Source organism: Bipolaris victoriae (genome assembly GCF_000527765.1).
Source record: "Bipolaris victoriae FI3 unplaced genomic scaffold scaffold_44, whole genome shotgun sequence".
In the NCBI taxonomy this organism is placed as follows: domain Eukaryota; kingdom Fungi; phylum Ascomycota; class Dothideomycetes; order Pleosporales; family Pleosporaceae; genus Bipolaris; species Bipolaris victoriae.
In genome coordinates this window covers 14,880-39,872 of record NW_014575348.1, presented here as the reverse complement: position 1 = coordinate 39,872, position 24,993 = coordinate 14,880, and the positions used below count along the sequence as shown (strand labels likewise).

Sequence of the window (24,993 nt, the reverse complement as noted above, 5' to 3'; positions counted from 1 at the left end):
CTGTTGGCCAAGGTACCAATTGCCCCGAGATGCAAAGTATCGATGCATGTTGGTCATCCCGCCATCCAGCCAGTATTAGACAGCAAGCATTCAGCCGGAAGACCGCTCCTAGTTTCCAACAATTTGCCCATCATAAGCTTCCAACGTGCGGCTTGGCGGGGGTGCGGGTTGCCGATCACTAAGAAACACAATCCGGGGGGAAGAGTGGAATGATGCTGGGGTGCAGTAGTGGGAGGGGCGGGGATTTATGTTGAATTTCCGCCAATAGGCAGCATGCATAATGAGAGCCTGGACGGCTCACACTCAAAAGATGCAGCAAACATGACTGCAGTTCTAATCCCTAAGGTTGGATCCCTATGTTGCATAATGAGTGTTGTCCCGCGGAACTGCATGACCCCCTCACAAACTAGCGCTATGCTGCCCTTACTATCCCAGTTTCGAGACTTTCCAATCCCCGCTCAGCACATCCATGCCTTTGACTTCACTATTGGTGTCGACCTCTAAGATACCCTTGTGCTCGCCCTTGGTATCCACCAACACTGCTTTATCACCTGATTTTACGCCGTAGAGCCTAACCTCGCCGCCAGAAGCGAGCCAGTCGTATCCGAAGCCGCCCTCGCCTTGAGTTTGTCCGAGCACCAACACAGTGCCTTCACGAACGAACAATGGCAATTGGAGAAAGCCATATTTTGCCCTGACCCATCGGCCACCTTGTTCTTCTTTGCCATCCCAGAAGCTGAACCAGCGACCTGGCGGAAGATAGAACTCAGCGGTGCCATCCTCTTCGAAGACTGGAGCAGCCAGAATCTGGCTACCGACCATGAATTGGCGATCCAAGTACCAGGATGTGGGGTCATCTGGAAATTCCAGAGCCACCGCACGAACACTAGTTGGCCAACCGTTTGCGACGCTCTCCTCAGCCTGAGCATAGAGATAGGGCATCAGGCTGCGCTTGAGTTGCACCCAATGTCGCAGCACATCAGTACAACTATCGGGCTCTGTAGAAGAGTCGTCGACCAGCCATGGCACGCGGTACGAGCTTGAGCCGTGAAGTCGACTGTGAGAGTTGAGTAGGCCAAAAGCAACCCATCGCTTGTAGATCCAAGGAGGTGGCTTGCCCTCGAACCCTCCAATGTCGCTTGTCCAAAATGCGAATGATGCAAGTCCCAGACTCAGACCACCACGTACTGACTCGGATAACGCAGCAGGGGTAGACTCGCAGTCACCTCCCCAGTGAAGTGGGAATCGCTGGGAGCCAGCACATGCTGTGCGCGCAAAAAGGATGGCTTCGTGCTTTCCGTATCGCTTCTGGACTGCTTCATAGACTATCTTATTGTAGATGAAGGCGTAGTAGTTGTGCATGCGGTTCGGGTCCACAGTCTTGTCGTGCCACTGGACCTCCTTGGTGGGAATACGCTCACCAAAGTCGGTCTTGATGGAGTCGACCCCGACCTCGAAAAGCTTCTCCATGCAGTCTCTGAACCAGTCGCACGCTTCAGGGTTCGTGAAGTCGACAATACCCATGCCCGTCTGCCAGAGATCCCACTGCCATATATCGCCGTTTGTTTTCTTGAGCAGATAGCCTTTGTCGGCTGCATATTGGAAAACGGGACTTGCTTGACCGATATATGGGTTTGTCCAGACGCTGACCTTGTTGATGAGTCCGTCTTTTTTCATGCGCGTGATTTGACCTGCGGGGTCGGAGAAGGACTCAGGGTCCCAAATGAAGTCGCACCAGTGAAAAGCACGGAGCCAAAAGCAGTCGAAATGGAAGACCTCGACGGGAATCTTGGATTCGGACATTTTCTCAACGAAATGGCGGACTGTCTTTTCATCATAAGAAGTTGTGAAAGAGGTGCTGAGCCACAGTCCATACGACCATGCAGGCACACGGGTTGATTTTCCAGTAAGGATGGAGTACTTTGTGAGCACTTCCTTTGGAGTAGGGCCATATATAAGATACCTTTAAGAGTCAATCGTTGTCATATCAGAGGACGTGGTAATCTTACCATTTCAATCGTTGTCCTTCCACTGTAGTCTGCAGTCTAGCACACCTTTCACTTCCAATTTCCAGGTCAATCTTATCGGGAGTATCAATGAAGACACCATAGCCTCTGGAACTCAGCCAGAACGACACGTTCTTGTAAGCTTGCTCACTCGATGTGCCGCCATCTTCATTCCAAACTTCAATGTTTTGGCCGACCTTGTTCCAGGCCCCAAAACGCTCACCAAGCCCATGAATTGTTTCACCAACGCCCAAGTCAGTCTGAGTGAACATGTAATGCTTGTGAGCACCCAGATCTCCAGCAGTCTTAGGTGTGCTCAAAGCTGGCGAGTAGGCAAGGCCTACACTGCGGTGGCCAAGTGCAGTCAATGATTTCGATCCATCAGTTGCGTGAAATTTGATATCAAAAGTGTGCTCATTGGAACTGACAGTGGCGCTCAACGCCCCTGAGGTGACCGTAGTACCTTTGTCCTTCTTGACAATCTCACCCTTGCATTCGGGCTTTCCGTCCGGGAAGAGATCGAAATCCGGGCCAAGCCGCCTCGCACCGGCAAAGTGCGTGACTTCGAGGGAAATGACGCCATCGAACTGGGCTTCGACTTCCACGGATATCGTGCTCAGATTAAGGGTATCGCCACGAGAGAAGATCTTTTTACTCGGACAGAGCAGTGTGATTGCTTTGTTGTCTTCGCGAGGGGTAACTGTGTATACTTCCTCTGCATGCTGGACTGTGAAACGGTCATTGACCAGCCACATCCCTAGGTTGCATTAGCCAAAACTTAAATAAATCAATGCTGGCAGTTTGATATTATGCGTACCATCGCGGAACTTCATCTTCTCGGTCGATTTGTGGTTGTAGGCAATGTTCAGCCAGAAGTGTCAGCGCCACTGAACCTTGGCCGCTCTTTTCATCTCAAAATATCTCAAGATGAGCAGAGGTACCATCGTGACGCTCGGATGCGCGGTCCGGCCCGTGGAGTGTCGCTGCGAGCATGTGGACGGATGCTTCGGTGGCAGATAGTCCGCTACCCCTCACAACGCGGGGTAGTACGCCAAACACCCCATCAATGGACGCTTCGAAGTTGAGTTTTGCATGTACGAACCGAATTGAACCCTCTCATCTTCTTTAGTTGTATGGTGCGAAAATATTAGTGCCCAATTCAGTTAATCTTCGAGACCCACTTCGGAATCGGTGTGCGGGCTCCACCAACGGTCAAAAGGTCAAAAGGGGTACGGGGTATGCTCCGATGCCGACTACAAGACGTCGTACGCCGCCGACGCGGCTCTTTTTTTATTATCTTATCACTCGCGATGCTGGAGTACTGACATCAAGGGGGTAATAGGCTTTCCAGCCAGCGCCCGTTGTCGCCGTTGCCCAGCCTCGATGGCAAACTGGTTTTTCACCACCCCCTTATACTATGCAAGGGGTCGCTGCGACCCCGACGAGCAGGAACAGTCAACTGAATAATAACGACTTGGTTGTTGTAAAACGTCAGTACCCACTGATAAGTCTTGGAATATTGATTTTGGAGTGCGGCACAGTCTCGAAAACAGGCCAATTGTCAAGTGCCGCAGCTAGCTCCGTGGAAAAGAAGCAAGGAGAACAGGAAACAGTAATCGAGAGTCAGTATCAGCCGTTTGACTTGCCTCGAGCGAATCGTCCATTACGTGCCCCACTACCCGCCACGACGTACGAGGCAACAAGTGGTTCTGATCGCCAGGCAGGTGTGATGATTTGCCTCAAAGTTTCGGCGCAGGCACTGCGTGTTGAACCCCTTTTGGAATGTAGCCTGTGCATTGACGGTAAGCCGATCATGTGCTAATAGTTTAAAAAAACATAAACCGGCGTGTGATTCCGCCAGTAGCTTCGTCGTGGACAGGTCTAAAACCGCTATTACCCTCCGTCTTTTGCGATCATCTACAACCCGCATTACATTCCGACTCGGCCCATCTTAGCGATACTACTTGTTTTTTTCTCCTCGGCAGGCCTTGTTTCAAACCCCCGCGGCATCGCAAACATGACAATCACGGTGTTGGTGTTCTACACCCGTCGCCCCGAAGTAACACCGGAGGACTTCCAGTCACACATTGAACAAGTCCATCTGCCCATATATCAAGAAGTATTCAGCGAAAACAAACCACTATCGTTCACAATACGGTAAGGACTACTCCCCAAAAATTCTTGGAACAAGCGCTGATAAACGTTCACTCTTTAGCTACACTGAGCGGGTTAGCTCTGGAGCTGGAGATCGATTGGGAGCAGTAACCTCCATGACGGGACGAGCTGATCCTGAAGACCCTGTTGTCCTCATTGGAGAACCAAAGGAGCTAGGATGGGACGCGGTCAGCGAAATGACATTTCGAGACGAACTGCATATACAGCAATGTCTTTCCGTTATGAACGGAAGCGGCGGGGAGCGCATCAAGGAAGATGAGGACATGTTCGCTGTACTGGACAAAACTAAGGCGATAATCATGACAGAAAAGTCTATTTTGATGTAGGCAAAATGAATTGGACTCGGGCGGTGTTGGGCTGGTTGGGTGAACTGCAGATGTATGTTGCATAAAAGGAAGGCGGCGGCGTGCAACTGGAATTTTGTGCGGTGGCTCTTTTTTTCTTCTTCAATTTAGAGTACAATAATATCAGCGTTGCAATCTTTTGGTAGCCTTGTGACTTTACAAGTGCTGGCCGGTTAGTAAATAATTTGAATTCTATGTAGTATGGAAGTATAACGATGCTGTTCACAAGTCGTAGGAGATAATGGACATGGCACTCAACCAACCCCTTGCGTAAACAATCAGTTGAATTGAACTCGATACGAATTGTTTTGCCAATTCTCACAGTGACGTTACATATCTGCATTTCACCTGACAAAGACGTTGCAACGGATACGGTGCCGGGTACCACAAAACACGGCCCGAAGCCCATCCTGCCAAGCCGAAGTCACGCGATTGTTCCCTCTGTGGAGAGGAGTGATAGACATTGCATGGACCACTGCCAAAGAACTCGAAACCCCATACCAATTGTCCACGACCCACACAAAAAGGCCACTGCTCAATTTCGCCTGACTTGACAAACGTCGGTACATGCGAGCACGAAAAAGCCACCACGTGTTATCAGCAAAGCTTGGTTCTAAGCAAAGACTCCAAACTACTCCAAATCGGCCTCTATAAATAAGCTAGATCTGAAAAGCACGACACAGGCTGACTACATACATACGCGCCGAATACAGCTAAGTCCCAGAGACCGTGAACCTGGTTCAAGGTGAGCACAGAAAGGGGGCAAGGGGGTGGGAGGGGACATGGGCGTTTTACGGCCGAATAACGCAATTCGACCCAAACTCTCCATCGTTCACGTTGAACAGACCGACATTCAGCAAGATATGCATCGTATTCTCGACATTGGGGCTCTTCTCGCTGTGGAGTTCCGTTTGCAAGGGAGCGTGTAATGAACCACGCTTGCAACCCATGCATTGCGGCACAGGGTCTGGACGGTCCCCTCCTCCGCAAGCGCGCTGGCGGGCGGGCGCTGGCGGGCTGGAACAAAAAAGCCACGAACGGAGTACGCGCCTAGATGGAGCTGCGAATGTTACGATGCGGCCATCTTTCATGCGCGCCGGAGACATGGGAACATGCAAGCCTCCAATATGCCGGTACCTGTATCTGTAAGTCTCCGTTTCTCTGTGATTGGTGTGGGCTCGTGGTCGGCCCTTCACAGGACGGCCCACGACTCAGCTGGTGAGCGGGACCCAGCCCCCAGGTCTATTCTATTCCCTCTCATTAAAGAACCCAAGTCCAAGGGCACAGCGGTGTGCGAAGGAATGGGAAGAAAAGAAAATTCCCTTTTGCGCCTCATTTTTTTTTCTTCCAGAACATATCCACTATCCACTTGCTTTGACTTGCGATCGGCGCCCCAAAGGATATTTGAACGGGTAATTACTGTTTACTAGTACGACTAAGCAATTTTGATGAGTGCTCCAAGAACGTTCACGTTTAATCTGCCGAGCATGACACGCTGGGCTAGTCTTGCCGCGCTAAGCTTCGTCTCTATCACGAGTGTGCAAGCAGCGGCGATTCGTGAGGGCAAACCTGGAAGCGCTTCTTATGACTACGTGGGTACGGAAATCTTTCAATACTGTGTTCCACAGAAAATGTCTTTGGAGTGTTCCTGTGATCTGACTTGAGATGACCAGTCATTGGCGGTGGTACGACTGGGCTCGCCTTAGCCACACGACTCTCTGCCTTTGCGTCAGTCGCCGTCGTGGAAGCCGGCGGGTTCTACGAGCAAGACAATGGAAACCAATCCGTAGTGCCGTACTATGGCCTCATAATGCCTGTTCTCGGGACCGCAGAGAATTATCCCCGTCAGCCTCTTGTTGACTGGGACTTGGTAGCTGCCGCGCAGCCCTCGGCTGGTAACCGGCGCATTCACTATGCGCAGGGCAAGACGATGGGAGGAAGTTCGGCACTGAACACGATGTCTTACCACCGAGGAACCGTCGGCGCTTACCAGCGCTGGGCTGATCTAGTGGGAGACCAGAGCTATGTCTTTGACAAGATCCTTCCGTTTTTCAAGAAGAGTAGTACGCTCACTCCACCGAACTTGGAGAAGCGAAATGCGCCAAATGCTACGGTGCGATATGATGCTTCAGCGTTTGACAATTCGCTGCGTGGCCCGCTGCAGGTATCATGGGCGAACTGGGTTGACGTAAGTCTAAAGATCCAACCAAATAGCTTGTGATATATGAACTGACTCCATACTTTGAAATCTGTAGCCTGCGCAAAGCTGGCTAGTACGTGCTTTACAGGATATTGGTATGAAGCTCAGCATCAAAGGACTTAGCAGTGGAGCATTGGATGGAGGCGCGTGGGTACCTACGACAATCGATCCTAAGAATGCAACAAGAAGTACCTCGAAGAGTAGCTATCTCGATACGCTCGCTTCACCTTCATCAGGACCAGTCGTCTACTTGCGTTCTCAAGCCAACAAAGTCCTGTTTGATAACGGTAAAAAGGCAACTGGTGTAGCTATAACCACAAACGGCACGAGTTATGTGCTTTCTGCAAAGAAGGAAGTTATCATTTCGGCAGGCGTGTTTCATTCACCACAGCTACTTATGCTATCCGGTAAACTACTTCAACATCTTTCTCGTCAAGAGATGCAGGCATGCTAATATTCAATACAGGTATTGGACCCGCAGATACTCTTGCTGAACACTCCATTCCAGTCGTTTCCGATCTTCCAGGCGTGGGCCGGAATCTCTGGGACCAGATCTTCCTCAATGTACTACGTGGTTTCAACGTCCCGAACACTGGCACATATCTCAGCACGCCCGCCCAAGTAGCCGTTGCATTACAGCAATACTACTTCAACGCTTCGGGTCCATACAGCTCCGCAGGAGGCTATCTCTCTTTTGAAAAACTTCCATCCAAGTATCGTGGCAATTTCTCATCTCGCACGACCAAGTTGCTCGCAGATTTCCCCAAGGATTGGCCAGAGATCGAGTACATTGCTTCTGGTTTTCCCAGTGGCAGCCAAGACTACCCAACCATTGGTTCGATTAGTGCTACGTTGCTCACCCCTCTGTCAAGAGGAAACGTCACAATCAATAGCGCATCTATCTCCGATCCACCAGTCATCAACTTGGGCTGGTTAACTGACTCCGCAGACGGAGAAGTCCTCGTTGCGGCTTTCAAGCGCGTGCGTGAAGCCTGGAATAGCCGTGCCATTGCCAACTCTGTTGTTGGTCCAGAGATTGTACCTGGTGCAGCAGTATCTTCTGATGCGGATATCTTGAAGTTTATCAAAGAATCCGCACAGCCAATCTGGCACGCAAGTTCAACATGCGCAATGGGCAAGTCTGCGAAGGATGGCGCAGTTGTGGACTCCAAGGGCCAGGTGTTCGGCGTCAAGGGACTACGCGTTGTTGATAATTCGGTGGTTCCTTTCAGTATTCCAGGTCATCCACAAGGCACGTTGTACATGTTGGCCGAGAAGATCGCAAACGGGATGCGAAAGTAGAAAAAAATCCAAGTCCAGTGTACATAAGCGCATATAGGGTTTGTTCCAATCGAGCTACAGTGGTATAGACACTATTAATGATCCAAACTCACACTGCTGAAACTGCTGTAGACCGAGTGTTGCTTTGCGAAACAGGGGGCAAGGAACCTTCTTCGCATACGATTGTTCGAGCCATGGACGAGTCGCTTCCATGACTTTTCGAATCCAGAAAATTTACAACCGCGGCTGGTTTCTCTGGGGTATCTTGTAGTCCGATCCATTGGTGGTCCGGCATAGCATTGTTATTATTCTTCGCAACAAGCTTGGCGCATCGAGCAGCCCATCGATTCTTGACAAATGTGTGCAGTGTAGGTAGGCATGTGCAAATGACACCCATCCATAGTTCAACAAGACTACCAAGGTCAGTATGTATACGTGAGGTGCTGTGAGTAGTAGACTAACATCCAGATGAAGTTTGTAACCATGGCCCAAGTCCCGTCTTTTGCAATCTTGCCCATGCCTCTAACCACAGCTTCGACTCTGATTAGGCTGACAACCAGAACACTGCGATGCAATCAGTCTAAAGCTTCATTGGATGACTTCAAATGGCCAACTCACAAAGAACCAGTCATTAGCAAGAGTGCTACACCAATCTTGCGTCGTTTGGGTAGGGTGAGATCTTTGATGATAAACAGTGGCAGAACCAGGAGTACGAAATCCGTCGCCGCATTGATACATGCGTTGGCCAAGAACAAGGCATCAAGGTCGACACAGGATCCGCTCGTGATGCTAAAGTCCCAGTATTTTTCTTTGGGCTGACACACCCAGGCAAAACCGAACGCGGCAAGGCTGCTATAAATGACACAGACAGCCAGGAGTGCGTAGATGACGATATGGAACCCTCTGGAAACGGAGAAGCGTAGGTAGAAGAGACATAGCGATAGTTTAATGCATAGAGTCGCAAGGTTGTAGAAGATCGGGCCGGCAATGTCACCAATCTGTGATTGCGGTAAGTAACTTGCTAGACAACAGTCACAGGGTGCGTGTAGCCAATGCCTACCTTCATCAATTGGTGAAACTGGTAGGGTGACACATCCCAGATATGCTTTCCTAAGCCGTTGGTTGTCTCTGAATCGCTTTAGCTATGATCAAGTTTTCGACAGTTGTACTTATGCGTCTTACGGTAACAAGTAGTGATTGAAAACCCGAGGGCTAGAATCTATGCCTCCTGTCAATTCCCAAGCGCGTAGAACAGTCATGTCCGAATGCCAATGCGTACCGTCGCTAGAGCAATTGCATCTGATCACACTGTAAGCATTGTCCTCGATAATCCAGACGGGCGGATTGCTTACAATCATCATATCCTGTATTGCGCAATATGTAGAGTTTCGTGTACATTCGAATGCCGCACAGAGGCAATGCAACAACAGGCCCGAGAACGCTTGGGATGATGACGCGATAGGCGATGGACTCGCCAGCCGTGCTTGTTGAACTCATGCTCGCGGTATTTTGCGAGGGCAGGACATGGCAGACAAGCAGCGCGTCCGATGCATTTGAGCAGCTCGGGATATAGACCATGGCTGCTCAAACGTTGGCGCCAAAGGGGCGTGGGCGCCACCAGAATCAGGTTCTCTAGCGATCAATCATATGCGTGTATAGAGTTCAGATCACAGACTGTATAAGGTTTAGTCTGCGGCTAGAGATACGGCTCGGAGAGATTTCCTATGGAATACCGCCGATCACACCCGCCTCCCCGCCGTGAGGCGCATGGGCAGATGCGCTCCTTCAACGCCCATTGGGACAGACATGAGAGCCGGACCAAGCAGGCGAATGTCAGGTACCTCCGGTGGAGGATTTCTTCATGCGCACTATTATCGACATCGCACCTTGGCCGCCCGAAAGCGGAAACGGAACCCCTCATGAAGCTAACGGCTGGCTGAATTTAAGATGCCGGCGCAGGGGAGTTAAGACGAATCCGTGGTGGCGTGGCTAGCGGTACAGCAGCGAAGACATTGAGAATACGCGACGGTCCTGGTCCGAAGCGAAATGTTTGGCTGGAGGGCGCGGAGGACAAGTGAAGGATCAGGATGCCTGACCGCGTAGAGATCGTGCCTGAGTAAAAAGGTAAGGTGATGGCTACATGATTCATCATCGTATCTCCCACTCCCTGTATGTCTATGCGTCTAGACCGCAGCGTCGCGTCCCGCCGCGCCTCGTTGCCCTGACACCCTGTTAGAACGGCGACCTGACCACGTGTTGAATATGACGCACAGCCTCCCTTTGACCAGTACTGACTATGATCGATCACAGTTCAGCCAGTGTGAACCACAGGCAGTGGCACGATCGTCGTTCCACAGATCGCAGCAGCTGAACAGGAGGAGTGCTGAGGTCTGCCAAGAGACATTTCACGACTACCAGGTTGAATCCCGGATGGGCAGGCTATGTCCAGCCCCTGTTGAGCATCTCCTACGACCTACTTATTTGCTCACGTACATACTCCATACTTGGCAGCATCCTCGTTGACAACCTTTGTCGATGTAGGTTGCATAAGCAGCCACTACCGCCTCATCGTTCCCCGCTGGAGCACGAGCCTATGGTACCGTCACGCGAATCCGAAGATGGCGCACACGGACACGGTGCGGCGCGGGTGCTTAGGCAACAAAACGCAATCCCCAATCTCACCGGAGTCATTCCGCATGATGCACGTTGTCAGCGAACCATTGGGGGAAACGCTCTTTCAACAACATTATCAAAGTACCCATGTCTGTAGTTGAGACTTGAAGCCAAGTTACCCTACCTTCATCCCTACATTGGCCATCGATTTGAAATTCGAGGCGTGCCCCTACAATTGTAAATGTTCTCGACCAGTCGGCAAGCATCATCGTGGATTGTGCCTGTTCCGGCAACTCCGCGACGAGGATATCATCAGTGTCGAGTACTAAAGTAAGCAATGGGATCTAGCCCATACTGATCTTCTATGTAGTCAAGAATGCTAAGCTCCCACAGGTTCATGCACATCAAGAGCATAAGATGGAAGATGTAGATAAAATGTGGTCGCGGTGCGATTTACCCGGCCGGTCTAACATCTAATCGCCAGCTGCATATCCTAGAGGGCAATACGAGGTCTCTAGATTAAGGGGCATAACAAACTTTCTCTACACACCCTTAAAACCAAAGACGTTCAATATCATGAGCCTGGTAGAAGATGCATGACAAACACATATACCCCGTCATGTTCCAGGATCTGGTTCGATATGCCGCTCGAGGCGGAATGATGATCAAACATTTTGCTCCCGGCCCAATCCGCCCCGGACTCGGTGAATTGTAACACCACGTCCTCGGCGCGTGCATATCCGTGCCTATAATTGCTCGCAGATGGATATGTATGATGTGCAGACAATCCCAGTATCATTGCATACTTCAGATATGATGAGCATATACACAATTGAAGCGCAAATGGCCGTGTCTGAGCAGAGTAACACTGGTGGCCAAGAGACAAGCATTTCCAACTGAATCGCCAGTAGGCAATCGTTGAGATTGTGCCCTAGAGATAGGTAGTGGGCCGAGGCATATCGTTCCTTCGTGTGGTGAAAAAAAGCTTAGCCATAAAAGGGAATGATGTGCCAGTGAAAAGCTAACGTTGTTGATAGAAGTCCGAGCCACGTCTGTATAAAAGTCCGAAAACAGCGACACTCGGAATATAGTGTATCCGCGCCATAAAAGAAACCACCAAAATCTCCCTCATCGCTGGAAGTTGATTTTTACGGCCGCGGACGATACATATGTATTGTTTACTAATGAGAAAAAGTAGGCAAGCTTGAGCTTTTGCATTTTGCTATGCTACTAAGATTATTAGCTAACTCATTATGACACTATGTATCACAGTGAACTACCAAGCCAAGCAAGAATATCCTTAAAAGCCTCTAGAAAATCGTAGTCTCAGAGCCAGTGGAATGGTATGGCTTCCCATCCAAATGAGTATGTGGTCTGGGCGTCCACCTAGCATTTGTAGCCGTTTCCAGACTCCATTGTAGAAGCAACCCTGAAAAACACTCTTAGTTGACCTCTACCTGAGCCACATCGACTACAGTATGATTGGCGCAACTGTCGTGAGATCCGCTGTACCCAACATGATAGCAACCGTGAATGACCAGGAGCATCATGTAGCACGCTGCGAGACACTACCAACAGGAAACAATTAGCAAGTGATCTTGATCACTTTTTCAAAAACACCTTCCCTCAAATCACTAACATTCCATAGCTCACGCAATCACAACTATGCATCGATCTTAAATTGATCCCACATCCAAACCTTAAATCAAAAACCAACCAAAACATATTTTTCTCATCAACAAAACCAAACATCAATATCGCACAAAAAGAATTTGATAAAGAAACAAATCATATCAAAGCACTCAAAAGTACCGAAGCAAGCAATATCCACCGCACCAATAGCAAACTCAACATTTACCCAGAAAAGTCAATTGCCAACACACTCCTAACAGAAACCCGGGAAGCGAGCCCCCCCCCCCCCCAGTTACTATCCCAGACGCAGTATAGGCATGGTGGTACAAAAAAGGTGCATGGACCAGGTACTATAATGCAACGTCAAAGTGCTGCTCAGGTATAAACGAAAGAGAAAAGAAAAAACGCTCCCAACTCCACGTATATACTGGGAATAGGGCGAGAGGAAAGGGAGTGCAAGTGTCTCTTTATTCACTAGTATGTGGTAGAAATGGCGATGGAAGATGTTTTTTTTTCAAGAAGTTTTCGCACATGGTGTTTGGATAGTGTATGATTAATAGCTCCTCTGCGGAGGAGGGGCTAAGGGGAAAAAGTGTAGCTTGAGCTATATATTGCTTTTGTCTATTTCGCTGCTTGTGACTGCTAGATGTTCTGGTTGCGCAATGGTGTGGGCTGGTCTGGTTGGTTGCTATCAGCGATTTGGCGGGAGCTGCTATCGTTGGTGATATAACCCGTTCTATTATTGCTTTTTATATCACGGCATAGCTGAAGCCAATCGCAGGAGAGGTTGCTTTAGAGCCAATTATGTTGCATCCCTTCGACAAAATACCACTGGGACGGATCATACTATGCAGCCAAGGCTGCAATCGTCAGCTCTAGGGGGACTTTGATAAGACATCAACTCATGCACGATGCATGTACTGGAGTTAAAATTATTACTACGGGTGTGTTCTGTATGACCAAAACACACCACAATATGACATTACATTATCGTATTAACAAAGTCTATATGATACATCGGCACCTCTAAAAACTTTTTCCCATTACTCATTCTTGGCATGCTTGATCAGGTTACCCTGCTCGTCGACAAGACCCTTTGCCCGCATCACCTTGAGAGCATCGTGGATGGGGTCGAGCGAGGGCTCCGGGGCCCTGTGGGAGCCAAAGTAGTTGTCGGCCCAGGTGAAGTACTGTCCATAGTTGACGGTAAAGTACATGTGGTGCAGCGTGTGGTGCGCGGGACTGTTGATGAATTTTTCGGTCCAATGACCCGAAATCATGTCGCCGTCGTGAATGAAGATGGTCCAAATTTGGACACTGACGAAGAGGACCATGTACAGGTATCTCTGCATTGGACATATGAAGACGAAGATGCTTTTTGGGTTTTAGAAATGACTTGTTAGGGATACGGGCAATATGGTACTTACTGGTATGGCAGAGATTGAATGAATCCGTCAGCCGGGTGGAAAGCCAGGGCAGCCCATGGTGTAGGGACTTTTCTTTTGTTAGCATTTTCCTCTTAAATGCGCAAAGCGACAAAACAGTAATGGGAAACACAGGGAAATCAAAACTTACCAATCCATTTGTGGTGTGGCTTGTGAATGTACTTGTACACGCTAGGGTGGTGTTCGAGGCGGTGAATCCAGTAGATGGCAATATCGTTGAAGGCCATGTACAGGACGGTCGACACGATCAGCCACTGCCAGCCGTAGTCGCTTGTTTTGGCATAGAGCAGACTCTTGCCACGGACCTCTGCCAGAAACACGGGAAGGGTCATCAAGTTGATGAAAGGGATGGCAAACAAGGACGACTTAATCTCCTGTCGGACCTGGTTCTTCAAGAAACGCGGGTGATACTCGAGGCGGCGATCAAAGACAAGATAGTAAGACAGGGCGCTGAAGAAGAGATAGAGCGAGGTGGCGCCCAACTGGGTAATGGTGAGAAGTGACACAATCTGACGATAGATGTTGTCGCGCGGCCATTGCGAAGTAAGCGGTGAGCCCGCCGCCGCCGAAAATGTGGCTGATGAAGAGTTTGTAAAGGCGGGGGATGAGGCGGGTAGAGCCCATGCATAGGCTTTATCCAGAATAAGAGGATCGAGGATTTCGAGAGCTACGTCCATGGCGGGCTGCTATGCAACGAGTGGGCATAACAATTGAGGTGAGCGGCGAGGGCAGCGGCGGAAATCATGGCCGCAGAAATGGCTGTTACTTAGGGCGTGAAAGGTTCGTCCGAGCATCCGTGTGGCATCTTGGCAGGGGTCGACCGCGAGAAGTGGGGCCTCCTTTTGTTTTTTCCAGCCCAGGGGCGACGTTGGCGAGGCGTAAAAAATAATAAGATAGAGCCGCCAGCAATCTCCAGCGTCCGTTCGCAATTCAGTCCCGTCCAGTCGACGCCCTGTTCGCATCCAGCTCATACACAGGTACACGTGTACTTGTATATATACGTTCAGCGTATCAGGTGCGCGCTGGCTGCATCGTGCTCCGTAGCCCGTCCGAGGCAATTTCCATTGCACCCTCAACCGCCATTTGTACTAGCACCGCACGAGTTGCATAGATCACGTGACATGTAGCACGTGACATGACACACATGACATGCACTCACGTGACACTCTAGTGCTGCCCAGCACCATAAACATCCTCGATCCATCGCAACCTCGTACTACCACAAGTCCTACAATCCGCCATTCGTATCAACACCGTCTCATTGTGGATCGAAATTACTTCGACGACAACCCAAGCCACCGCTAAACTTACCAGAACCAGCATTTCCAATCCTGTCAAGAAATCCAAAATCCCCATCATCGATGGCATCATCTCTTCGCTCGTGTTTTATATAGCCAAGAGGTGTTTAGCGTTGGCATTATCGTAAAGTTGCACCGTTGTGGTAGTGACAGTTTTTAATCCGGCTGTTGAGACTTACCAAGAGGCCGTCCCGGATGCTGAATCCGGCCATCAAAACGAGCGGTCCCTCGCCGGTGGGTATGTGGGTACAACCTCGTTTCGGCTTCATCAATCAAAATGCTACGATTGGACACTTTGTTCGAAGGAACCTGACAGCTGCAACAAAATCCTGTCAAACGTCAAACGTGAACGCACTGCAATATACTGTGGTGCTACTGTGGGAACTAGAAATTTGCCAATGGTCTTGGGTCCTCTATTTGTCTTCAGTCAAGTAATCGCCATGCCGGATTCTGGCAACTCCCTCAATTCTCTTCTTTTGTACACATATTTGTTTGTCCTTCTCTCTCGCAGCAGCGCTGCATCTGCCTGTCGCCATGTTCTTCAATTCGACTACCCACCTACTGGCCGCCCGTCACATCCAGTCCGATGACAATGTCCAGTATACAATCGATTACTGGGGCTATGCGGTGCGGAAAATGCCATGCACCAACGACAAAGGGACTTGTGAATACCTGGATTCCGTCTATGGCAACCACGAGACATCAATGATCTTCACCTTTGTCATGTGGGCTGTTATCGGTCTCATCCTCCTCTTGTTCGTAGTGTTTCGATTAGCGCACCCGCAGAAACAGAACGGTCCAAGACAGAGCTTCGTATATCGCCTTACAAGACTGGCATCATCGGCTGTTCGCAAATATCTATTGCCTGAGTGCTCGAAGGTATTCAGGTATACTACAAGGCTGCAAGTATTAATCCTTGCCTTGTTTTGCGCCTACCTCACGGTCTTTTCTTTTGCTGGCATCACATACAAGACATGGGTTACGCCAATCAAGGACAGTAACTTGCACAATACTCGCACTGGTATGGGTGGATTCGCTGACCGCATTGGTGCCTTTGCCTTTGCTCTCACTCCATTGACCATTGCCTTGTGCAGCCGTGACTCGATCCTCAGCATGGTCACAGGCATTCCTTACCAGAGCTTCAACTTTCTACACCGTTGGACAGGCCGCATTATTCTTGTCCAGTCATTCGTTCATGCCATCATCTGGACTATTATCGAAGCAAAGCTTTACCAGCCACAACCTACTGTCTACACCAAGTTCATCAACCAAAAGTACATGGTCTGGGGCTGTATTGCGCAGGCCTTGATCACGTTCTTGTTCGTCTTCAGCCTCCGACCCGTGATCCGCTGGACGGGCTACGAGTTCTTCCGCAAGTCGCATCTCATTGTCTCCATCCTTTACATTGGAGCCTGCTGGGGCCACTGGGAGAAGCTTTCGTGCTGGATGATCGCATCGTTTGCGATTATGGGGTTCGATTTGGTTGCCCGGAGTGTTCGCACCATTCTCATTCACACTGGCCACAAACAAAGGGGTGGTGGGTTTGGCTTCCGCTCTACTCCAGCGATACTAGATACTTTCCAGGATCCTACAGGTACCATTGTTCGCATGACATTTTACCACAAGCATAGCCCTTGGGCAGTTGGCCAACACTTCTACCTCACCTTTCCTGCACTCAACATGTGGCAGTCACATCCGTTTACGCCAGGTTCGAATCCAAACAGCTCTTCTCCCCTACAACGCCATACCTACATCATCCGTGCCTGCAAGGGCGAGACCGCGAAACTTGCTGCTCTTGCCGATGCTGCTGCAAACTGCTATCCGCGCGTTCAAGCATCTACCCCAGTCATCATGATGGGTCCATATGGCAGCTCCATCGTCAACAAGGAGGTCTCCAACATGCTCGCCATCTCCGGCGGCACAGGAATAACCTACACCCTCCCTGTCATCATGGACGCTCTCTCCCCCTCCTCGCCCGTCTGCAACATCGAGCTCATCTGGACCATCCGCCACATTGAGAACCTCGCCTGGATCGCCCCCGAACTCGCATACTTAAAATCGCAGCTCTACCAGAGCGACGAAGCAACCAGTTCCAGCAGCAGCGACATCGAGAAGAAAGACGACGCCCCCGTTGTATCCGTAAGCACAACCAAGCGCTTCCGCATCCGCATCTTCGTCACCAGACCCGAGACCACACAACAAGCCGCCTCAGCCCAGCTCGACAGCGACAGCGACAGCGGCAAAGGCAAGGACAAAGACAAAGACTACGGCGACGACGACGCAGCACTAGAACCAGCATCTACCATTGAATCCATGGATCTCAATCGCCAGATTGACGAACTAAAGCGCGAATGCCCGGATTTCAGCATCACATGGTTGAGCAATGCGCGTCCGGACGTATCCTCTCTAGTATCCAACTTCATGAGCGAGACGGTGGAAAGCGGGCGGACACAGGTTGTAGGCTCTGGACCGCCGGAGCTGGGGACGCGGATTCGAAGTGCGGTTGCGGCGCAGAATGTGCCTGGGGGTGTGTGGAGGGGGGAGGAGAGGGGGGATGTGGAGTGTGTGTGGGATGATCGGATGGGGTAGACGTGTTAGTATGGAGGGAGGGGTTGAACTTCATTGTAGATATTTTGTTGGGGTTGTTGATGTGTATATATTGGACATGGTGAAATGTAGTTGACGACGTAGTATTTTTCTTGCAACTTTACGTTTGGTCTGAGTGATGGGATGAAATGTTGGTAGTACCACGCGTGTTATTGGGAATAGCTGGTGTTTGTTCGGGAATAACTAATCAAAAGGGAAGAACAAACTCGGCTGGACACATTCCAGGAGAACACCTGCATCTCAAAGATGCATAACGAATGATGTCAGTCCCTCACTTTAGCATACTAGCACTTCCTTCTGGAAGCCAACCTAGCAAACCCACACACACACACACCAGGGGTCCAGTCCAATCCAATCCGGCATAACTAGGTTACCTTCGTATTCCCCCGTCTGTAGCGCCCCAAGCCCTGCGCTGTACTCTACACCGATATTATTACCTTTTTTTGCCCTGAACAACAATGCCCTCTCTTAGCTAGTACAACTACGTGTACAAACTTGTTGCAATTTTCCCGGCCTCGTTTTTTCGGGCCTATTAGGGCTAAATGCACATTGTTTACTTGCATGTTGCAGACTTGTGTATGCGATTTGGGAGTAGCAAGTAAGGGAAACGATTTAATGCTAGCATTAAGTGGTATGCAGGAGATGGAGAGAAAAAAATGCCGAGGTGCAAAAGTCGTATGCGTGGGCTAGTATGGGGGCGTTGGGGCGTTAGGGCGTTAGGGGGGTGAGGTGGAGGATGATGTCAGTGGCTACGCGCGCCCGTTTCGGGGAATAAATCTCAAGTAATTACGTGGACAGGAGAGCAGTGTTTTCTAAACGAGGAAATCAAGGCAAGCGTTGCGATTGCGTGAACAGTGGGATGAGGGAACGGGGGCAAGGTAGCCGGCAAAGACGGGCTTGGCTGGTCTGCAATGACAGGGGTTGGTTGTTGTCCATGGCGAGATCGGCGTAGGGCTGGGGTTTGGGTGTGGATGGCCAGGCACGCACACCACCCGCAGCACAGCATCATGGCACAGCCCGTTTTTTTGCCTCTGCCTCATAGCCGCGCCACGAGCTAGTGTACAGTAGCATCCAGAGCCACAATTTATTCCACATTACGGTGCGTCATTGTCTTGGGCCGTTGAATCCTTCGGCTGAGGTGAGCTCGGGGTCAGCTTGGTGGTGCTGCTTCTACGAAGAGGAGGACAGGGCCATTGCTGTGTGTGTATGTGTGGCCTGAATCAAGATGAAGTTGGGGACATGTGACGACATGCTCGTTTCATCATTTGTCCATGGGCTGGGAAAGGCTGGATGCATGGCCAAGGCTTGGATGGGGGTTGTCCTAACAACAGTGGATCGGCGGGACGTTGGAATCGCGTTTCCCACTGCAGCAGCCCGGTGTCCAGCAAAAGCCGTGAATAGTTGACGAGTTGGAGAGAAGGGCGGCAGTAGTAATTACTGCTAGTATGGCTATTTTGCTGTTCTGTTACTAGGTGTAGTGAGATGCCAGGGTCCCTTTTCTGACTTTGAGATGGTGCTGACGGGGCGAAAGCTTGGCCCAACGACGTCCTACTATGCTTGGGGTAGGGCAAGTTTTAGCTCGGGAACAAGGCCTTGTGTGCTGGAAATAGCATCTTGCTCTACACAGCAAGTAAGGAGAGGAGGCAGTGTTTTAGCAACAGTAGTAGTCAACGACGCGAGAATGGCATGAGAGCGTTCAAACACTGCCCATCCGACACACACACACACACACACACACAGCCCGTCTCCCATGTCCGCGGACCTTGGCTGCAACATGGGACAAGGAAATTAGGAACGTAGTATTGGCCTCTTAGACGACGTCATGAATTGATCGCCCAGCTCACTTGCAACTCGTCCGTCCGTGGGAGCACGAGTAGAGTGGAGACGGGTCCGGTTGATGCTGTCTTCCGACAGGCTGGGGAAGACGAACGAGGCGCGACATGTGGCGTCACCCGCCGCCGCTTTTCCCAATTTTAGCCTTGTGGGAAAAAGTGGACGAGGCGGTGCGTAGTGTCAATGTGCATCACGTAGCCAGGCCAGCACACTGTTTCGATTGATTGACGGCGCTAGTACTACGGCTCGCGGCTGGTATAAGAGGCCCTTCACGTCGCCCAGTCTTGCTTATACTCTCCATTCCACATCAGATACCCACACTCCAACATCAACACTTGATTCAATTCTCCTTCGACTCAACCGTCAACCACACAAACACCCTCATACACCATCAAGATGCGTTTCTCCTACATTGCCACTGCTCTCTTCGCCGCTGGTGCTGCCAACGCCCAGATTGACAGCGCCATCGCCTCCCTCACCTCTGCTGCCGCCAACCTTCCCTCCAACGTCGCCTCCGATGTTGAGAGCGTTGCCAGCCGTATCACCTCTGGCGCTGCTGGCCTTCCTTCTGGCGCTGCCTCTGCTGCCTCCAGCATTGGTTCCCAAATCACCTCTGGCGCTGCCGGCCTTCCCTCTGACATTGCCTCTGCTGCCTCCAGCATCCGCTCAAGTGCCGACGCTGCTGCCTCATCTATCCGCTCCGAGGCCGAGTCTGCTTTGAGTTCCGCCACAGCATCTCTGGGCTCCGCTGCTTCTTCTGCCACCTCATCTGCTGGTTCCCAGTCGACCGGTGCTGCCAACCAGAACGCTCTTCCCGCCATGGGTGCCGCTGCCGCTGGTATTCTCGCCATTGCTGGTCTCCTATAAGTGCCCCTAGATGGGTTCTAAGTCTTCTTGTCGACAAATCATCTTCATCAGCATCATATTTCCCTCCGGTAGCTTCTTCCATCGGCTAGCGATGCCTCAGCCAAGAGCTGACATCGCTTTGTCTCAAACAAACGAGGCATTAGGGATAAGAATGGGTTCATGGCGAAACTGGGGTATATCCAGACGGTCTATATTATAATATTAAGTCATTTCAATGGAAATATTCAAAGCTCATTTCCCTCTCTTGACCATGCTTGTTTCTAATCGTGTGTTGTATGCTCCCCCTCCTCTTACTTACTTACCTCGGTGCATCAAGCTGCATGAAGAGAAATTGGTCTGTCGCATGTCTCAATTGTCCAGCGCATACCAATGTTTGTGCATTCACCTGTTCAGTCTTCAGCTCCTTGTCATGCATGATGTGAGGTCTGCAGCCAGCCTATGACGTAACGCCGCGCGTCCATTGTCGGGCGTTTCAGCCGCGATAGACGGCTTCAATAATGCACCTCCCCGCTAGCGTCATCCTACCATGCACTCCGCATTCACCCACATTCTCACACCCACTCACACCCACTCACGCTCCTTTTGCCCTCTCTTGGGTCAGCAATCCTTTCGCTCGTGCTTACGCCATCCCCCCTTGATTGGCCCATTGCCACAACGGCCTCTTGAGTCGTCTAACTTGGCCCATCTGCCAGTACCTTGGTCTCTAGGCGGACGCTGCATCACCATCCATGCGCTGCAATAAGGGGGCTGAGCTGCTGAGCGACATATGGTCAGTTCGATGCAATGCAATAACTGGCGTTGTACTACGGCCGCACGGGGGTTGCAGCTCAACAATTATGACCTTTTTTTTTTAAGCTGCGCCCCTCGTGGATAACAGCGACGATCTCATGAACATCCAATAAAACGGACTAAACAATATGTTTCCATGTTCGCGAACAATTATATGTCTAGGCTTCCTGGTCATCATGCATGGAAATATCCCGAGGCTGGGCTTTTGTTGGCCTATGATGCGAGGTAACGACATTGTCTGCCCACAATACAACTGCCCACGAACTACTACAAATAGAAGATCCAGTTAGAAATTTTTCCTCGACACACCTGCACCGTTGTTTTTTCTCTTAGTAAAACAATTCGCTGATCTTTCACGTGCACGCATTGCTTCCCGAGATCGCCAGCATCGTTGCCTGCCGATCACCAAAGATTATTTTAGACACTCGCTGCACGACATGGTCCGCTCCGACATGGCACCCATGTCCAATTGCTCGACATCTCACCATCACGCCTCAGTCAAGCGTGGCCTCTACGCGTCTGAGACTCATGTATATTTTACCATGCATAGGGCTACTCTGATCACCGTGATAGTAGTGACAGGTGTAGCAGTCATAGCCCTCCTTGTCGTTATCGTTGTCCGCGAGCGCCGTAGCAGGCAGCGTGCAATTCAGCAAACCAACGACATTGAGGTTAATACTGCTGCTTTTTCTAAGGTTATCAACAACGAACCCTTTAACAAGCAGATGACACCGCCTCCCGCACCTAGCTCGCCGTACATGGGTGATAGGTTCCCTGATGGCGGAATAGGTAACTATCAACCGGCTCGTGTGTCGTCTGAGAAGTCCTTTTATGAAGGAAAGTATGGACATAATAACGAGCATCAATTTCACGAGGTTGATCTAGGTGAGGTGAGGTGCCTGGGCGAAGACAAGATGGGTAAGTTGTGAGGTGTCTGGTAGTGTGTCTTGCTTAGAACACTGCTGAGACTCTCACGTTAAATATTTGCGTCGGTAAGTAATCGGGAGCTTGAAAGTATGTGCAGATGGTTGATTTAGTCTATCATCTGAAAGGTAATGTAGAGGTTGTTTCTCAATATCCGGTTTAAAGTGCTGTTAAGTAATCGGTAAGTTAAAAGAATGAGAAGATAGTAGATTTAGTGATTTCCCTTTAGAAGGTAATGTAAAGAAGGCTTCCGAATGTTTGGTTCGAAGTCCTGTTAAATGTCATTTAGATGCCCTGAGATCATCCTGAATGAACATTCCCATTACCTACTTCAACAGATGTTCTAGCGCCATTCATGTTCGCTGGCGCCTATCAAAGAGCATTGGCAGCTGAACTTGCACCATCAATGCGTTGTGGTGGTTACACAAACCTTAGCGCCAATGCGCCGCAGCGCAGCAACCCCGCAACTCACAACACTAGGCTGACCCAGCTTTCTTCACACCACTCTTTCATTCTTCATTGCCCGGCCCTCTTCTTAGAATGAGGGTTCCAACCATTCTGCTCGCATTGCTAGCGACCGCTAGGGCCGAGGATGTGCTTCAAGGTGATGATTCCCCCAGTCCTCGTTTGCTCCCGGCGCTAAGCAAGGCTACAGACATATCTCTCCATCCTACCGAGCTTGTGTTGGATGAAGAGCCCCCATTATTCATACCACTGGATGCTCAACATGACTGGGTCTACCCCGAGACTTTGCCACCCATGCCTCAGTGCATCGCCGAGCAGGACCAGGCTGCATGGCTAAGTGCCATGACAAGATGCACAAAGAAGCAATGCATGCGGCACTTTGGAGTAATCTGTACCCGCCACCAATGGCGCACCCAGCTTAGCTGTCTCAACACCGAACTTTCCCCTCGACTTCTTGTACAGTACGTTGATTACTGTAGCCGCTCCGTTCTGAAAAAGGCACAATTGTACCAGTGGATCCATACAACAACGGGTCGTACATGGCTTTTTCAGGTCGGCGATGCCAACGGATTACAGAGGCTTTCTCCAGCCTCGCTGACCAAAGGATATGCGGCTGTTCGTATCACAGACAAGGCGCCGGCATGTCTGACCGAATCGGTATCCCCTTCATCAATGGAGTCGTTTGGACAAGTTATGGCATCCTGTGCTTTCGAGGCTACTACTAGACATATGGGCAATGCTAAACGTCCATGGGAATATCATGAAAGTGAGCATTCAATGGTCGCTCTGGATATTGAAGTTGCAGGGTACGACCTGACACATGCCACCATTCCGGACAATCGTTACTTTGACAAGCAGTGTTTCTGCAAGACATTTGATGCAAGGCTTGCAGAAGAGGACTGTGCAGGGCCTGGAGTATATTCAACGATGCAACGGTTATGGTTGCATGCTACTTGCGGATCTGCGTCACTTCCCTCCAACTGGAGGCAGGGACTCAAAACCACTCCTTACGATTACATTCCTGCGGAAAGATGGAAGCGACCCCAGTGCTTCGATCCCATGCCAGATAACGTGATGCGGCTCAAGGACCAATGCACGACTAATGCTTGTAGAGTCGGCTCCGACGGCTACTGCTATGTCCAGCGTGCAGTAGATAGATCCTGTTTCTGCCGTAACATCAACTATGACACATGCAAAGGATCCTGCCACGACTTCGACAACCGGATCGACTACATACACTGGCTCCACAATTTATGCGGCGCCGAAGAAAACTGGCATGGTTTACCAGAGGACTGGCATCGACTAGCTCGCGCCACTCGTCGCGAGGCAATTCCATGGGCATGGTACATAGACTCATTCAGTCGCTCAACCCCCAGCACAAACGAAACCGACCCATCAACCCCTAAACAATCATGTGCCTCCAGCGAGTGGAAACAAATGAGTCTCCTCCTCGTCAACCTCGCTGCCCTTTTCACCGCCATCTTTGGCCCAAAGCCAGCCTCCAGCCCAACCACAAACCCCCTGGGCAGCATCCTCTGGTTCCCGCGTGGCATCGCCGTAGCAGCCTTTTACCTCCTCGCTAACGCCATCAACGCCATGCTCATCCAATCGACCCCCACCTATGAGGAAACCCCCATGGTGGAGCTCGCCCTCCTCTGGTGCACCATGCCCCGCCTAACCTGGCTCACCATGATCCTCGTCCTCGCCTCACCCTACAAACGCTCCACCTTTTCCGCCGTAGCCACAGTCATCGTATCCGAGACCATCCTGCAAGCCCTCTCTTCCACCACCATACTCTCCACCGTGTCCTACGGCATCCAGCACGGCTTCTACAACCCAAATACCACCGTACTAAGTAACCTGTCAGCAGCGCCGTACATGTACGCCGGCGCCCTCATGTGGGCCATCGTCATGTTCCTGTCTATCCTCGCCTTCTTCTACGTTCTATTTGATGCAAGCACACCGCATGATTCGATTAATCCCCAGAATCACCATCTCGCGTCTCAGCTCAGAAAACCGTTTGTAGAGCGCTGGACGTGGATCGAGGAGAAGATTGCAGAGTATTGGATCGATATGGATTGGGATTTTGAACAGACCCCGCTCATGCAGAATGAGGGTTATGTTCATCTTGTGTATGGCACGTTGCCAACTAAGACGCCCAATGGGCGAAGGACGAAGAGGGGTGTGGTGAGGGCTACGCTGGTGGCGTTTGTGAGTATGATTTTGTTGTGGGTTGCGCAGTGGGTGTTTTGGATTGGGTTTGTGGGTATTTCGGAGGGGGAGTAAGTCACTTTTTTCTTTTCTTTTATTGGTTAAGAAAGTGGGTGTTGGGATCCTTTTGTTCAGACTTACTGACTATATACAGGTTTTGTACGCCACAGCTTGAACTTTCGACTTTGATATGGATTGCTTCTTCCATTGCTGCGGCTTTTGGTATTGTAAAGGCATGAGTAAGAACTGAATTTGGAAATGACTGCCCATGATATTGTTTTTGAGATAAATTGCCTTGAGAGT

General features: G+C 50.4%; 9 protein-coding genes across 9 annotated transcripts; 6 read left to right on the top strand and 3 right to left on the bottom strand.

Annotated features, from left to right (window-relative positions):
- Nucleotides 1-426: 426 nt before the first annotated feature.
- Nucleotides 427-2,839, bottom strand: COCVIDRAFT_26774 (glycoside hydrolase family 31 protein; the record flags this gene model as incomplete). The annotated part of the gene is made up of 3 exons (XM_014700927.1): nt 427-1,963; nt 2,010-2,763; nt 2,824-2,839. The coding sequence occupies 3 exons, from the start codon at nt 2,837-2,839 to the stop codon at nt 427-429; spliced, it is 2,307 nt and encodes a 768-aa protein (XP_014556413.1).
- A 584-nt stretch (nt 2,840-3,423) lies between these two features.
- Nucleotides 3,424-3,654, top strand: COCVIDRAFT_82357 (hypothetical protein; the record flags this gene model as incomplete). The annotated part of the gene is made up of 1 exon (XM_014700952.1): nt 3,424-3,654. A coding segment is annotated over one exon (231 nt), but the record flags the coding sequence as incomplete, so codon positions are not given.
- Nucleotides 3,655-4,023: 369 nt separating this feature from the next.
- COCVIDRAFT_26773 (hypothetical protein) lies at nt 4,024-4,507 on the top strand (the record flags this gene model as incomplete). The annotated part of the gene is made up of 2 exons (XM_014700926.1): nt 4,024-4,163; nt 4,222-4,507. The coding sequence occupies 2 exons, from the start codon at nt 4,024-4,026 to the stop codon at nt 4,505-4,507; spliced, it is 426 nt and encodes a 141-aa protein (XP_014556412.1).
- A 1,505-nt stretch (nt 4,508-6,012) lies between these two features.
- Nucleotides 6,013-8,027, top strand: COCVIDRAFT_99746 (GMC oxidoreductase; the record flags this gene model as incomplete). The annotated part of the gene is made up of 4 exons (XM_014700951.1): nt 6,013-6,121; nt 6,199-6,713; nt 6,781-7,132; nt 7,192-8,027. 4 exons carry the CDS (start codon nt 6,013-6,015, stop codon nt 8,025-8,027), a joined length of 1,812 nt encoding a protein of 603 aa, XP_014556437.1.
- Nucleotides 8,028-8,115: 88 nt separating this feature from the next.
- COCVIDRAFT_37926 (hypothetical protein) lies at nt 8,116-9,503 on the bottom strand (the record flags this gene model as incomplete). Its single annotated transcript, XM_014700950.1, has 7 exons — nt 8,116-8,419; nt 8,469-8,570; nt 8,625-9,004; nt 9,067-9,134; nt 9,189-9,225; nt 9,286-9,305; nt 9,359-9,503. The coding sequence occupies 7 exons, from the start codon at nt 9,501-9,503 to the stop codon at nt 8,116-8,118; spliced, it is 1,056 nt and encodes a 351-aa protein (XP_014556436.1).
- A 3,791-nt stretch (nt 9,504-13,294) lies between these two features.
- COCVIDRAFT_37925 (hypothetical protein) lies at nt 13,295-14,373 on the bottom strand (the record flags this gene model as incomplete). Its single annotated transcript, XM_014700948.1, has 3 exons — nt 13,295-13,625; nt 13,679-13,745; nt 13,827-14,373. 3 exons carry the CDS (start codon nt 14,371-14,373, stop codon nt 13,295-13,297), a joined length of 945 nt encoding a protein of 314 aa, XP_014556434.1.
- A 1,155-nt stretch (nt 14,374-15,528) lies between these two features.
- COCVIDRAFT_26769 (hypothetical protein) lies at nt 15,529-17,583 on the top strand (the record flags this gene model as incomplete). The annotated part of the gene is made up of 1 exon (XM_014700925.1): nt 15,529-17,583. One exon carries the CDS (start codon nt 15,529-15,531, stop codon nt 17,581-17,583), a length of 2,055 nt encoding a protein of 684 aa, XP_014556411.1.
- Nucleotides 17,584-19,830: 2,247 nt separating this feature from the next.
- On the top strand, nt 19,831-20,301 carry COCVIDRAFT_16120 (hypothetical protein; the record flags this gene model as incomplete). The annotated part of the gene is made up of 1 exon (XM_014700913.1): nt 19,831-20,301. The coding sequence occupies one exon, from the start codon at nt 19,831-19,833 to the stop codon at nt 20,299-20,301; it is 471 nt and encodes a 156-aa protein (XP_014556399.1).
- A 2,253-nt stretch (nt 20,302-22,554) lies between these two features.
- Nucleotides 22,555-24,929, top strand: COCVIDRAFT_37922 (hypothetical protein; the record flags this gene model as incomplete). Its single annotated transcript, XM_014700947.1, has 3 exons — nt 22,555-22,618; nt 22,670-24,761; nt 24,845-24,929. 3 exons carry the CDS (start codon nt 22,555-22,557, stop codon nt 24,927-24,929), a joined length of 2,241 nt encoding a protein of 746 aa, XP_014556433.1.
- Nucleotides 24,930-24,993: the final 64 nt, after the last annotated feature.